General features: G+C 41.6%; 2 protein-coding genes across 15 annotated transcripts in view; one reads left to right on the forward strand and one right to left on the reverse strand.

Annotated features, from left to right (window-relative positions):
* The window catches only part of si:dkey-92j12.5 (multiple PDZ domain protein), a 43,125-nt gene extending 38,542 nt beyond the window's left edge, over positions 1 to 4,583 (reverse strand). For 4 of the 5 annotated variants that reach the window (XM_051945835.1, XM_051945837.1, XM_022199317.2 and 1 more), the window contains exons 1-6: positions 4,302 to 4,583; positions 3,422 to 3,511; positions 2,489 to 2,655; positions 933 to 1,160; positions 561 to 629; positions 224 to 346 (exon numbers count right to left, since the gene is read on the reverse strand). In XM_051945835.1, the coding sequence (XP_051801795.1) occupies positions 224 to 346; positions 561 to 629; positions 933 to 1,160; positions 2,489 to 2,655; positions 3,422 to 3,434 (600 nt within the window). In that variant the 5' untranslated portion in view covers positions 3,435 to 3,511; positions 4,302 to 4,583. The remainder of the gene's footprint in view (positions 1 to 223; positions 347 to 560; positions 630 to 932; positions 1,161 to 2,488; positions 2,656 to 3,421; positions 3,512 to 4,301) is intronic. The other variant, XM_051945836.1, reaches the window with a different exon arrangement.
* A 2,188-nt stretch (positions 4,584 to 6,771) lies between these two features.
* adgrl3.1 (adhesion G protein-coupled receptor L3.1) overlaps positions 6,772 to 14,241 on the forward strand; it is a 121,182-nt gene continuing 113,712 nt past the window's right edge. For 9 of the 10 annotated variants that reach the window (XM_022199308.2, XM_022199311.2, XM_022199312.2 and 6 more), the window contains exon 1: positions 6,772 to 7,450. The gene's annotated coding sequence lies outside the window, so the exon portion shown is untranslated. The remainder of the gene's footprint in view (positions 7,451 to 14,241) is intronic. The other variant, XM_051945162.1, reaches the window with a different exon arrangement.

Genomic DNA, 14,241 nt, shown 5'->3' on the forward strand with positions numbered 1-14,241 from the left:
TTGGAGTGTCTGACAAAGCCAAGCTAGCTGTTTCACTGTTTTCCAGTGGCAAAGTGAAGCCTGACTAACCAACTCCTGACTGATGCTTTGTGTCTGACAGATAAGGGAGTGGTGATTAATCTTCTCATCTAACTCTTGATTAGCTTGTTTCCAAAACGTCTGACTTTTCTTTGAAGTGGCTATTTCAGGCTTAGTTATGCGAATGATTCACAGGTAGAATTACCCTTCCAGCAGCCCCTCCAGGGAGGATGGTCTTGACCATGACTCCAGTGCTTCGTCCTCCTATGATGCCAAAACCAAGTCCTTTTCCATCATTGGTCAGCTCTATCATCTCCAAATGCCGTCTCTAACATGGCATAGGTTTAAACAAGATGGATGGAAACAGAAAGAAAGGAGGGGAAAAAATCAATTCCAATTTAACTGGTAAAAAAACAAAAGACAAAGGAAAAAACACATATCTCGTGATTAAGGGGTTAAAGGACTAAGTATGTTTAATTTACTTATCTACATCCACAGACACATTGATAAGCTTTACAGTAACACTTCACATGCACGTTTACCTCATGTGCAATAGCAGAGAGGTTTCTCCCCATCGACATGGTGCGGGAGATTCGAGGGGGAGTGCAGTACTAAAAAAATAAATGCCACGTATAAAACAAAAGCACACCTGAAATCACACTGACTGAACTGAGCAGCCTCTCAGGATCAACTGAAATCATTTTCTGACGATAGCCGACTTACACGACTTTTACAACGTAAAGACATATTCTTTAATGTAAAAAGTGACATTTCGAATGGTAATGAGTTCCATTTTACAACAGAAAGAAAAAATTATTTGGTCGATTCATAGACTGAGGGACTGAGGGTGCTAAATATAAATTGTTCCCTATTACTAAACTGATCTCTTCTTTATTGCAGGTATTTTTACATACCTGAGATTCGGTGTGAATGCAGTTGTCTGGGTAGATGTCTGAGAAGGACAGATCCTGTGAGCCTAGAGAGGAGACGCTGCCGTCTCTGTGCATTGATCTGGCAGTGCTGGGCCTTCGGTTCTCCATGGCCCATGTGTATGAGTCACTGTGGCTCAGTGTCTTCAGGCCAAACGCTGCACCCTGGCATGGGCCACAATTCATGGACACGGACTTGGAAAGGCCCTTACCCTGGTTAGATGCATTGAGCAGTAAGAAAATGATCAATTTGATGCAAGAAGAGGGAGAAAATAAAATTGCAAAAATAGAGGATACAGGTAGAATAGATGGATTGGGTTGGGTGGATAGAGAACAGATACATGAGAGAAGGATGAAAGGAAAAAATAGTGAAAAGATAGAGAAGTAGCGACATTAATCGAAGAACAGCGATATGGAGACAGAGAAAATGAGGATGAGGGTGAGAGAGTGATGGAGAGAAATAGAAAGGAATGATAAAGAAAAGAGGGCATTGCAAGACAACGAAGGAAAGATGTGGGAGAGAGAACAGGGAGGGAGTTTTAATGTGTGTTAGCCGAAAGAAATAAACGCCCAGAAAGATAGACATAAAATGGAGCAGAGGAGGAAAAGATGGGAGAACGGGAGCTCAAGCATCTGAGATAAAGGCTTCTTTTCAATACCACATAACTGCAAAACTGTTCCCTTTAGTCTGTTAGGTCTTTTTGTTTCAAAGTTTAAGAGGCAGTTTCAGTACATGCCTATTTCTGTTCTGTATACGGTACTCAAACAATTTTGCTACTTGTTGAAAAAGCAGAGGTAGTCTAAAGGATAGAACGCTGTCATAATACTAATAGGCAACTTCACACTCCATTGATACGCACTTATATTCTTAGTGTCGCATTTATATAAATATATATGTGTGTGTGGGTGTGTGTGTGTGTATATATCAACCGGTGCATTTATCAAGAAAGAAGGATCTTAACGAATAAAAAACTGTCAGTATCTGTTCTGTTAAAAATCAATAGACTGTTGACAGTGTCCAATGCCATTTTTCCTGGAATGCCAAGATGCAAAATGGCTACAGGGCCTTATTGCTAATCTAATATCGCTTGTGTTTAGATTGTGAATTTGATTGTAGCACAATAGACAGCTTCCAAGCCGCGATGGTGTCTTAAATGTCATGCAGCACCATGGGTCACACATACATAGGCTATGTAGATTTAGGTGAGTGGATAGATATTGTTTGGTGATAAATAAGCCTCCAGCAGAACCACGTGCCATACACACACACACACACACATATAAGCTCAAAACTCCTGACAATGTTCTGGATGACTTCTATAAACTCTTCAACATGATTTATAGCCACTTCTTCCCTCCTCCTTCTTTCTCTCTCTCCCTCTCTCCTCTCTCTCTCTTTCTCAAGGCTTTAGTGGTAAGCTTAGGTAAGCTGATTACTCATCCAGTTTGGTTCCTGCATTCAGTATTTTGGGAACGATTCCGGCTCCTTCCTCACCATTCAATATATACCAAACACCCACACGCTCACGCTTGTGCTGTACCTTCGCCGGGGGCTTCCGCTGAGCTTGCTGTAAGCTGAGTATATGAAGGAACAGGGGGCTCTGCAGGACAGTTTTCAGCAGGGATAGTTTCTCCTGTGTGGGAGCCTCCCCTCGCTCCTTCAATTTGGCTTGCAGCCTCTCCACAGCCTCCAAGGCACACTGGGTATCTGCAGAGAGATTGTATATCATTTGTGTCATTTCTAAACACAATCTCCCTTGCTCGGCTTTTACATTAGTGTTCACATTTTGTGGCTGTTGCAGGGTGACCCTGACACAAAGCCAGACCTTCGATACTGAGCTGTGAAATGTCAACAATTACTAATACGACTGTGAAAGTTGAAAAAAATAACAACAAGAACTGTGCTTTGAAAGGTTTGAGTGGAGAGAAATCGAGTTTGCCGGAAAAAAAACAGAAGCCTCTGACTGTGTGAGTTCTTTCAATTTCAAAATTTTCAGAGTTAAAACATTTCAAATTCCAGATTTTAAGTTAATGTGTGGCCATAACCTAATCAAAAGATTCAGACAAAATGTAATGAACAAACACTATAACAGTAATAAAGAAGTAAGTGCTATCTCTTCTGCATTACTAGAGATAAAATAAAAAGGTGAAATGTCACATCAGGACATATTGCCCTTGTTAATTTAGCAGAGAAGCAGCTGACGAGAACCAACCACAATTGCGGTAATTGCATGTGGCAGAAGGTTAAAACCTGATAAACTCTTCACCACAACGTTTTGACTACTGCTCAGACTGTCAATCCTTTGCCACCTGCACATGTAACTATTCCCTCCAGTGTGGCTGAAGTAGACTTGCCTGACACCTTAATTGTAAGCCTCTGATGGTGTCGGCGGCGGGGAGTCTTACTGACCCTAACTGGACCGTGTCTGGCTTTAAACTGTCCTCTGCATCTGCAGGGGACTTGATATACTTACTCATGATCTCCATCGTAGCCTGACGCTTGAGTGAAATCTTCCTTGGTGGCTTTCGGTCTCAGTTAAATGTCATACTTGTCTGTTTCGCACCTGCAGCATAAATGACAGAGAGAAAAAGTTAGTGCTTTAACAAGTTGTGAAGAGCCAGATTACATGTTTGTGACAATACATTTATTTTTAAAAAAAAAAGATCCCAGTCTCCATTGGTTTTCATACATTTTATGAAAAAAAATGGCATAAACCCCTAATTAGTCCCCCCCCACCCCTCCCTCATTGGAATAATTAGTGTACCAATGATTATTCTGCATCTGTTCAGCAGCATGTATCACTTTACCCCTACATCCTCTCCTTCAGGGCCTGTGCCATGCTTGTTTGCAAGCGCCTTGTTTGTCACCTAATGCTCTTTAGCGGGATTTAAGTCTTCTCCAAAAGGCTTTATTAGCCGGTGATGGTAATTAACAGCGACACACGGCCTCCCGACTGCTCTGACTTGAAGGGAAGCCTGTACAGCTTCAAAGCATGATGCCAGTGACATGATTTGATTTGCAAAACGAAGGGCTGGAAATGACAACGTCTCATCCGAAATCTAATTAGAGGCCATTATGAGCACGTTGGGTATGGACACTACTTATATGCCCTTCACGGCAGCCCTAATGAAATCTATATCTTATACCTGTTGAGCGATGCCGACTGCCTCCAATTGTCAAAATACATTGCAGATAAACGCCGAACAGTAATTACGCTGGGTCATTAACTATTAATTTGATATGTAACCTGCAAGGCAGTTCCTCTAAATGTGACCTGACCACATTAGTCATCTTTCTGTGACGATCAAACACACATCACAGACAGATGAGAATCGCAGAAAGCTTCATCTCACCTCCATTGCAGCTGCCGGTGGACGATCAACAGGTCCCCACAGAGCCCGGGGAAAGCACAACCGGCAGCTTCTCCAGTCCGTAGGGTATTTTTCTACCTTGACCGAAAAGCAAGACTGACAATTTCCCGATGGAAAAAGTCATAACAGCTTATTGAGAGACGCCACGATACCAAGAAGCAAGCTGAGCGTTTTATTTTCCAGCATTATGTCCGCAGCTTGTGAGCGCTCCGAGCAGTGCGCATGTCACCCTCTGATCTTCAGGCACAAAGGGCTCATCCCTAATGAAAAAGAACCAGCCTACAGTAATCCTGTAACACATTTCAATGGGGGCACTCGGCAAATACTGCTTATAAACATTACAGGGACATTTGAGTAAATAGTGTTAGTGCCTTCACCCAATACCGTAAATTTATTTTAAACTATGCACAATAAAAGAGAAAAAATAGATGGGACATTGTTTTCTGTGGCAATATAGTTACAATTTGCTATGATGTACAAACATATAAGCAACAACATATTATATTCTAAGCAGAGTTACAAACATACTACCACGGAAGAACAGCATACTCCTTAATATATGTATGTACAGCACCCTCCAGAATTATTGGCACCCCTGGTTAAGAAGTGTTGAAAGCCTTAAAGTAAATTCAATTTTTATTGCAGACGCAAACTGTCACATTGAAAATTGCAGAAAAATGTATTATAGAAGAAGATTAGGTGCTGTTTCAACCACAAAGTAATAACATCAGGGGTGCTAATAATTGTGGCACATATGATTTGATGTAAACAAATTATTTCTTAATGTGTGATTCCCCCCCACACACACACACACACACACACACTTGAATGAAAGGTTGGATTTTCCTCTTTTTTTCATTGTGGTCCTATATTATTTAGAAAAAAAAAGAATTTTTTAGAAGCTAAAGAACACATCTTAACCAGGGGTGCCAATGGAGGGCGCTGTATGTATGTATGCATGTATTACATAATTCATGTATTTACAGATCATTTCCATATGCATGAGCTATAGTTTCTCTAACACATTAACTGAAAACGAATTAATGAATGTATTTACATTAGCTGACTTTATTTTTCTACAAATACTTTCAGCTCATGCTTCCTTTGATTTGCTGTCCTCTCCATTCCAGTAAACAGCTAAACCATGTCATGCTAAATTGCTATAGGCTTCACAGTCCACATTTAAATGCACAGTATGTAATATCTGCAGCTGGGGGTCTCTCATTCAAAAACAACAACAAAAGACATAGTTTGATGATGCTGTGAAGTAGCGTGGGGTCAGTGCAGTTATTGTCCTCATACACCATTACCTCAGGCTGAAGTTTTATGGATGAGGGCGGTGAAGTTTTATTTAAATTGCATCAGACCTGGGTGATAAAATGATAGTGATTAACACTTCATTAGAACAATAACAAAACAGTTTCACTAAAATGATCACCTGTGCACATTAATAAATAGTGAAGAGCTACTTCAAATTAATTCTCATTCCTCCTACTCTTTATTTAAGAAAAGGTAATTAAAAATGATTAATAAGTATTGATATTGACTCATTTTAAAAAAATTTCAGGTATACCACCAAGACTTACATTATGTGCAGTCCTTTCACAGTTTGTCATTTGAGTGCGATGAAATAGCTGCCACTGATGCTAGTTAATGTAATGCTAACAACTAGCTTACCGTTTGATGAATCACACAGCTACTGTATCAAACGTTATATGGCAAATTAAGTCGTAGAGGAGCAGAAAAGTTTTACCCGTGGCAAAAGAGTTACTAAATTATCGTTGCACAACACCAATGAGAAAAATAGTGAATAGAATGAACATAAATTAGAGAGTAGCTAGCTAGCTAGGTCGCCTATTTGTTTCCACAGCGACAGGTGGTCTCCAGGATGTGACGCCATTGGCAGGCGACTAAAATGAAACACTCCAAATGCAACTACGGATCTCTATGGCTTAAACATTGTTGGGAGCATTTTGGATCATGTGAGTACACAGGTAAACAAAATATAGAACTTTTGTGTGATCATTTTTTATTTTTTATGCCTTTTAATACAGACATGTTATGTTCTGACTGTCTGTGTCCCACATTCGGTCGAGGGCCGCAACAAATTATTTTAACAGGTGTCGGGGCTTAACTAATCGAATGCAAACTGTGATTTTACTTTTTTTCTTGATTTAACTGTTAGTGAACAGAGCTGTTCAAAGTGTCGGCAGTGCACACAACAGTGCGACGCAATCGTGCACCAAGTCATGTGTAACAACAAACAACCGGAGCTCCTTGAGTTCTAATCACCACCAGCGAGACTGTCTAATGTGATATTCGCCGTCGTCGCCGTGACAAGTTTGGCAACTCCTGTGTGTTTTCACACGGCAGGTGGAGCCCTAGGTCCAGAGATTTAGGAGCCAGATCCAGTTCCGTGTTTTCCACCAGACACACCCCCACTTCATCTCCTTCTCTCCCAGCATCCCCCAGGCAGGAATCATCACCCTCTCCCCCAGCCCTCCACCCACCCTCTGCTCTCCGCCCGCCTGCAACGCAACGCTCCTCTCGCCGGGCTGCGCTCTGATCAACCGAGCACTCACCGCGCCTCCAAATTGGTTTGTCATTTCTGACCCCTCTCTCTCTCTCCGTGTTGACCGCGGTCCTCTGCTCCGCTGCGCTCTGCGCCCGTGGACTTCAGCAGAAGTCAGTAAGAACATAAAGGCAAGACGAGAAAGATAAAGGAGGGAGGGAGGAAGGGATAGAGACAGACGGATAGAGAGGGTGAGACACACGCATCTGTCCTCCTCCAGCACTCCACTGGACTTGTGCATTTGGACGGACGCGTTACCACCTCCTGTGTTAGCGCTGATCGGGATACTAAGCACGCAGCTATTGGTTTATTACACCCGCCGCTTTATTTCCATCTCCCTCTTTCGGGAAGCTTTACCCACGTCGTTCTGCAGCAGCAAGAATTAGGCTAACTACATGAGCCGGAGTTGAGGCACCCGACCAGCTTGTGAAATTTATCCCTCTAAGATTCTGGTGACTGTATGAAAGAGCGCAGGGGGGGGGAAAAAAGCTTATTCCTGACTCGTCTCTGCGCTGGATGTGTATATATGCGCCTGTACATCGCTGCGACTGGTGAGACGGTAAGAATCCGCTTTTTATTCGCTCATAAAATGCAGCAAGGATGCTCAGACATCAGTGGTCGTTAAACCTCTCGCCTGTACTGCATGTCAACCCGCTGTCTGTCCCTGAGATGCTCTGAAAGCTGTAAGGTAGCGCTGACTTTGGTTCTCACGGATGCCCATGGGAATGTGGCCTGCGATTATTGCACTTAAGGGGCGCGGAAACTGGCCTTAATGGACGAGAGAGGGGTTAAAAATGTGATATAGTTCCCGTATCTGCACAGATGATAGTCCAGCGGCTTGTGGCTGCATGGGCGTCGCTCGGATGTGAGATGTCGCCAAGGCGAAGTAATAAGCAATGATACCTATTAGGATACCTCTCCGGAAAATAATCAGTGCAATCACATTATCCCATGACGGATCCTCGGCCGGGCTGTACACATAATTATTATTCTGTAGCCGCATGTGTCTGCCTCACTGCAGGGCGCAATGACAAATGGCATGCTTTGGCATGATGGATGAAAGATAAACTCAGTGTTCACCTTCTCAGGTTTTGCCTCCTATTTTCTGGGGTTGTCATTTCACCACAATAGATGGAGCTGGCTTTTTTTTTTTTTTTTTTTTTTTTGAGGGAGGGGGGGGGGCTGGTTTGTCAGCCGCAGTCTAAAAAATCCAGAGTAAATCCAGTGGCTCTGGAAGAAAAGGAGTATCCAGCAGGCCAGTGCACCCCAGGATACGTCAATCATGCGGATTCTTGAGTGAAAGCCATGGCTCTTACTTACAGAAGAGACGTCCTGGGTTGCAGATGACCTTGATGTGAAACCGAAAACTACTGAAGGTGCCACAAGCTTTGACCTAAACTGAAAATAGTAGCTTGTTTCGGATTTGTGGCACCACAGAAGCGCAGTTTACTCTTTGTAATGAGCAGGAAAAAAGGGGAAATAATCACACAGATTAATCCTTTTGTAAATCCACACTAGTGATTAACTGTATGGTTAATCATAAGTGGTCTGCCTCCCAAATAATTGCAGATATCAGACAATTAAAGCACCCCTCAGTAGTCATTTGCTGTCTGTGTGTGGCTGTGAGCTGGAAGCACATATAGGTTTGCTCTCAACATCCAAGTGGCTGTAAGCATTCTGTGCAAGGTCTTTGTTTAGATCTCTGCTCATTGTGATGTACAGGGTGGAAGTAGGTTGGAGTGGTTGACAATATGTTGACTCAGTGTTGCAGCTCAGAAAGGTGTCTCTAAGGAATCCACTAGCAGGTGGGGGAATGGTCAGTGTAGGCAGTTATCTGTATGTCTGTATTGGGGGGGAAAAAACTTAACATAGATTTGCTTGGCTGCCATTTTGGCAGCATCTGTTAGAAGAGAGAGCTGTCTCCAAGGAGAATATTATGTTTGTGGATGTGATGAATATCACTTAGTCATTTGTCATCAATGCATCTGTTCATCTATTAGTGCTCCTACAGTTTCTCTGTTAAATTACACTGAAATTGTTTGTTTTGAATATTTGAAAAATGCAGCCTAAAAAAAAATCCAATATTTTCCTGTCCAGTTTTGGCAGCTGTTGTTTGATGGTGTCTAATTTTTCTGTTGATATATAGCCTCAGTAGTCTTTGTGTCTTCCTTTCCAAACTTAGACCAGCTACAGTGGATGCTTGTGGTTTACTTTTGTGAAAGGCTGAGATCTAGAGAGAGCCACAGGATGTTTGTCAGACATCACACCGAGAATGCAGCGTGTGTCAAGGAGCATTTTGGGTCACATTCAGTAATGACACTCACACAGGCCTGATGCTGTGAAGCACCTGAAGCTGTGTAATACGCAACAGCAGCAATCAAGCATTCTGCTGACTGCAGGTCTATCTGTCCTCCTTTAATTAGGTCACTGATTCTTTTCTCGTATGATGCACAAGACAGACAAAGCTCCTTGCAGGGGAAAACACAGTATGAATTAGGATGGTTGTGCTAATTCGGATTGTTCTGCTTGATTGACCAACGCCTGACTTTCTTTGTTTGGAGCTGCTTAATGTAACACAATATTTGGTTTAGATTTGGGGAGGCTCCAATAACAATGTGCGACCCTGTAATGGGAGCAGCCTGTAATTTATATAAGGGATCATGTGTTAAGCATCTTGTGCTCACATCTAGACCTCAAGCTAATGAAAATAAACCTTGCAGACAGTGTGTTTCACTGCAGACAGACAACAACAGATATGTACACTTGTGAATATTAAGACAAGCAGCCATATAATCAGTTTTGTAACAAGTGTAGCTGCGCTTGTTACTGAAGTCTCTATTTACATCGTCAAGGGTTATTAGAGAGTCTGACTTCAGCACTTGTGCAATTAATTCTGTTTAGTGGGCACATAGAACCCAAGGGAAGTGTTTCCTAAAGAATTTGCAGTTCCTTGGGTCCTGTTCTCTATTTAGTTAATTTATGCATGGCAAGGTAAAGTTTTGTGTCAGGGAGCCTTGTAGATAAACAGAAGGTGGTGTTTATTATGCTCACCAAGACAACCAACCTTCCTGCATAAATAAACTGTCAGTCTAGTGCCTTAAGCTGTAAAAAAAAGGGGCAAAAAACGACGACAAATCTTAATGCTGCAATAATAATATTATATTTCAATGGAAACAGAGCTGTAAAATTTCAGTGCACTGTTTCATAATGCAATGACGATTCACATTCCTAGTCTCAACCCCACTTTGTGTGCCGAGCTTAACCTAATTCAAAAGCCCTTTCCTCCGCTAGACGACATCTCTCTCTCGTATTGAAATAATGAGCCCAGATCCTTGCCCGTCTTCCTCCTCCACCTAAAGCACTCGGTCATGTGTTAACACATCTCTCCTCCTACCCTTTCCTTCTCTCAAAGAATAACCCCGGCTCCCTGCATTCTCCATCGTTGACTGCAGCTATCAGCTTAGTCCACCTCTCTTAATGTGTGAAATTCGCCTCAGATATCATTCAACCCTATTAGAGGTTCACCGCGTGAGAGGACCACGCAGTCACTTTGCTACCTGATTAGTTATATGCTTGGGAAAGGGGAAAACCAGCAGTAGACTGTCAAATTTCAGGGCATTCACTGACTCATTGCTCCTCTGGCTTTGACAAGAATGGCCTTCTAGAGATAGATGTCTTACTCTGGCTAAATGTGGAACTATTTGAAGGCTTTCTGCTTGGACCACGATAGCCTATTATCTGTCTGTATTTTGCGGCCGATTGGAGGAAATGCACACTTTTTGTCTGCCTCCTCGTGCCGTGCGTTAGTCTCCGTTAGTGTTCCTGAAAGTGATGCATTTTGCAATTATGCTCAGTGGTTGTTGCATTGTTTGGTGGTATATTGTAATCACACCATTAGACATAATCAGCAGCACTGTGATACTGAATTAGACACTAATTCTCAAGTGTATGTGAGGAAAAAAAAGACATAAATGTTTCCCTTTGACCCATTTAGGATTACATCAAATAAGTAGAGCTGAAACCAATAGTGGATTAATCGATTTGATGGGACAATTAGTCAGCTTTATTTTGATCCACAAATTATGGATGATATTTTTCAAAATGAAAAAAATGACAAACATTATGTTTCAGCTTCTATATTTGGAAGATTTGCAGCTGTCTTTGGCTTATGTGACAGTAAATAGAAAAGATTAGACTTTCGGGAAGTGCTGTTTAAACTAAAGATCGGAGAGATTGTTTGGAAAACACGATGGGAGTTTTTCACCATTTCCTGACCCTTTCAATACATGAAATGGACATTTTGCAACATCTTTTTAATGAGCTAAACAATGTGCAAACACACAGGAAAGAGACAACAGAAAATGTTGAAACCCTCCTTAAAACACACAGCTACAAGTAGCAAAAGCACAGCTGCTGAACGTGGTGAAAAATTGTTTAGACAACCTCAATGGGTTGATTGCATTTTATTTTGTAATCAAAGTTTTGTAACGGACAGATTAAAGAAGCCGGAGGACCTTAGGTTGCAAAACATCTCACATGGGATAAAAATGATTGAGAAATCAATCAGTGTAAATTCTGAGAATGATTACCCTTCAGCCGTTTATTACGATATTAAAATTGTGTGACGTGATGATGTCTTCTGGGTCTTTCCTACTTTCCATTTCTTTCTACTTTCCAACTACAACAGATCCTAAAGAGATTGAACAGTGAATATTTTAACCTGCATCGTCTTCAGAATAACTTGAACATGCTGATGACTACTTCACCATCTTGTTTTTAAAAGATTGAATTGGTGTGCTTTAGTGGGCAAATTCAAGGTCAGTTCTGACAATGTGTTTTTCTAAAAGACAGGATTTTGTTCATTTTTCCATGACTACTTTACCAATCTGCACCTTTGTTTAGTTCTTAGGCAACCCTGAATATATGTCATGTAAATTATTTATGTTGTCATTTTTAATTTTATTCATTATAGCTTTAGTGGTAGTTGATTGCAATGCTGTCATAAAGGAGACTATGTAAAATGAAAATGGTTATTGTGCTATACTGAAGTGGGGTGAAGTGGTTGTAAAATGATACATCTATGGGATTTTTTTTATACAGTTATCCTTGTTAACTATCTGAGGTGTTTTTAAAGCTGTCCATCTTAACCTTTCTATCTCGTATCGATGTAGCGCATGCTGTCAACATTTTACAGTAACCTTGGAAATGTTGCAACTGGACAAAGAGTCTTAACATTTCTGTGAATTGCAAGGTCTTATTGGGCTTTATTCTACAAATGAACTTGGCTACCAGCAGATTAACTACAGTCTTGTGAAGAAAACAGCCCATCACATGGAAACTGTTATACTAAACACTTGAAAGAGTTTCTAAATAAAGGTAATATACTGCAAGAAATGACACTTAGAATTTGCATTTTGTAGTCATTTTAAATAAATAAACAAATCAGTCACATTATAAAGTAAGTACCTATCACACTTTCAAAACCACTAAAACGAGAAGTGAGTTTTAGAGGGTGCCAGAAATTAGAAGCTCCTTAGGAAGTAACAGGTGGGACCGTTCTTATTTAAACCTCTGACATCTGCTCTTCTGTTTGCTCCCAAAGTGTGCGGTGACGGCATGCCAAGATCTAAAGAGCCCTTTAAGATCATCATAAAAAAGGTCTCCAAGTCGTTTAAAATAAATCATTTCACTGTGAGGAAAATCATCTGCAAGTGGTGTAGATTTAAAAAGGCTGCCCACTCCAGCAAATTCAGCCTCAGAGCGGAATGCTTGATGCCGAAAGATGCTAAATGTTAACACTGGATCTGCAGGTAATTCTTGCAACTGTTGGTTTAAAAAAAAAAAAAAGTGCATCGGAAAGAGATTGCCCATATTTGTACTGCACTGAATTTGATTCAGAAGTGGACCTTTCAACAGGTTAATGGTCCTTAGCAGATCCACTAGTTTGAAAAGAAGCAATGGAAGATTTTACCACGCAAGAACATTACATCTGCTGATAGTCTTACTGGAAAAAGTGTTTGAAAAAGCACATTTTCCGATTGTCTGTTGCCTTAATTTGTAGGCACAGGATCGAATGTTTGCATGTTCAAAAATACCATAAAGCACCCAGCCATTACCACGGGCTCATACTTATTTTTCCACATCAATGTACATGATTAAGTAGCTGCTTTGTAGCTACTGTGTTGACAGCCCATTCACTCAGCAGTTGTTGTCCCTCTTTGACAAAGAAAGAAAACTAAACATTTGCCCTGCGAGTCTACACATCTTCTGTCCACACTTATCATCTGTGCCCTTCACCTCCCTGCGGCCCACTCAGAGTTGTCACCACTCAATGGAAAAACACACACACACACACACACACACACACACACACACAGGCATTTCTTTCCACAGATGCTCTAAACGCACATTTATGCGGTAGACATCAACTACCGCCGCTCGCACACATTCACAATTGTATGTTAACACACATGCAAAAGCTCGCACAGTCGCACCGAGGCGTACATTCCCTCCAGCTGTATATTTAGTGACACACACAGTGCCATTAGGGAGTTGAATGGAGAATCAGTGTACAAGGCCAGAGTGATTGTAAGAAGCTCACTCAAAGGTCTGCCGATTATTTTGGTCTCTGCAGGAACTCATTTACAATAGCGCTGCCCCCCCCCCACCCTCCTCTCCTCTTCCCAGTTCAGTCCATTTAAACAGTGTGTTGCTGTGTGTTAAGTGTGAAGCCAGTCACCGCAATATTGATGGGAAATTCTTTGCTGTGTTGTTTGTGCGGTTGACTATAGCGTGCTGAGGCGGCCTTGCTTGTTTAGAGAATGGGGCGCATGGAAATGAGTCATACACAATGTGATGCAACACAGCGGATCAGATTTGAATTATGGGGCAATGAACAATGAGGTCATCGCAGGGCTCGGGGCATAAATCTCTCAGCGCCGTGGTATAACACAGCATTCCTTATCAATGGAGGAAACTGCAGCGAGGTTTGAAAATGTAGGATTGTTTAAAGATTGACTCAGTGTTGCAAATAAAGGACTGGGTTGGCTGACTGCAGTGACTGAAGGGGTTTAGACAATGGAAGGGGAATTCTGGTTTGATTGTTTTTTGAGTGCTGTTTACTTGAACTAACGGTTCCATTTTGTTACACATTTAAATGTTTGTAGATTGTGTTTGCACATTGTTAAATAGCTGCAATTCAACCTTTTCCCCCAGCATTTCTGCAGTTTGCATGCCTCTTACATCCACTATACTGCATCCAATGATATTTTCCATATCTTTTCCTTCTTCAGCAGATTGTCCACAATCAGCGTCTGCTGTATACCATCATCCCCAGGCCCCTCTTAAATT

Source organism: Acanthochromis polyacanthus, chromosome 3 (genome assembly GCF_021347895.1).
Source record: "Acanthochromis polyacanthus isolate Apoly-LR-REF ecotype Palm Island chromosome 3, KAUST_Apoly_ChrSc, whole genome shotgun sequence".
Taxonomy (NCBI): domain Eukaryota; kingdom Metazoa; phylum Chordata; class Actinopteri; family Pomacentridae; genus Acanthochromis; species Acanthochromis polyacanthus.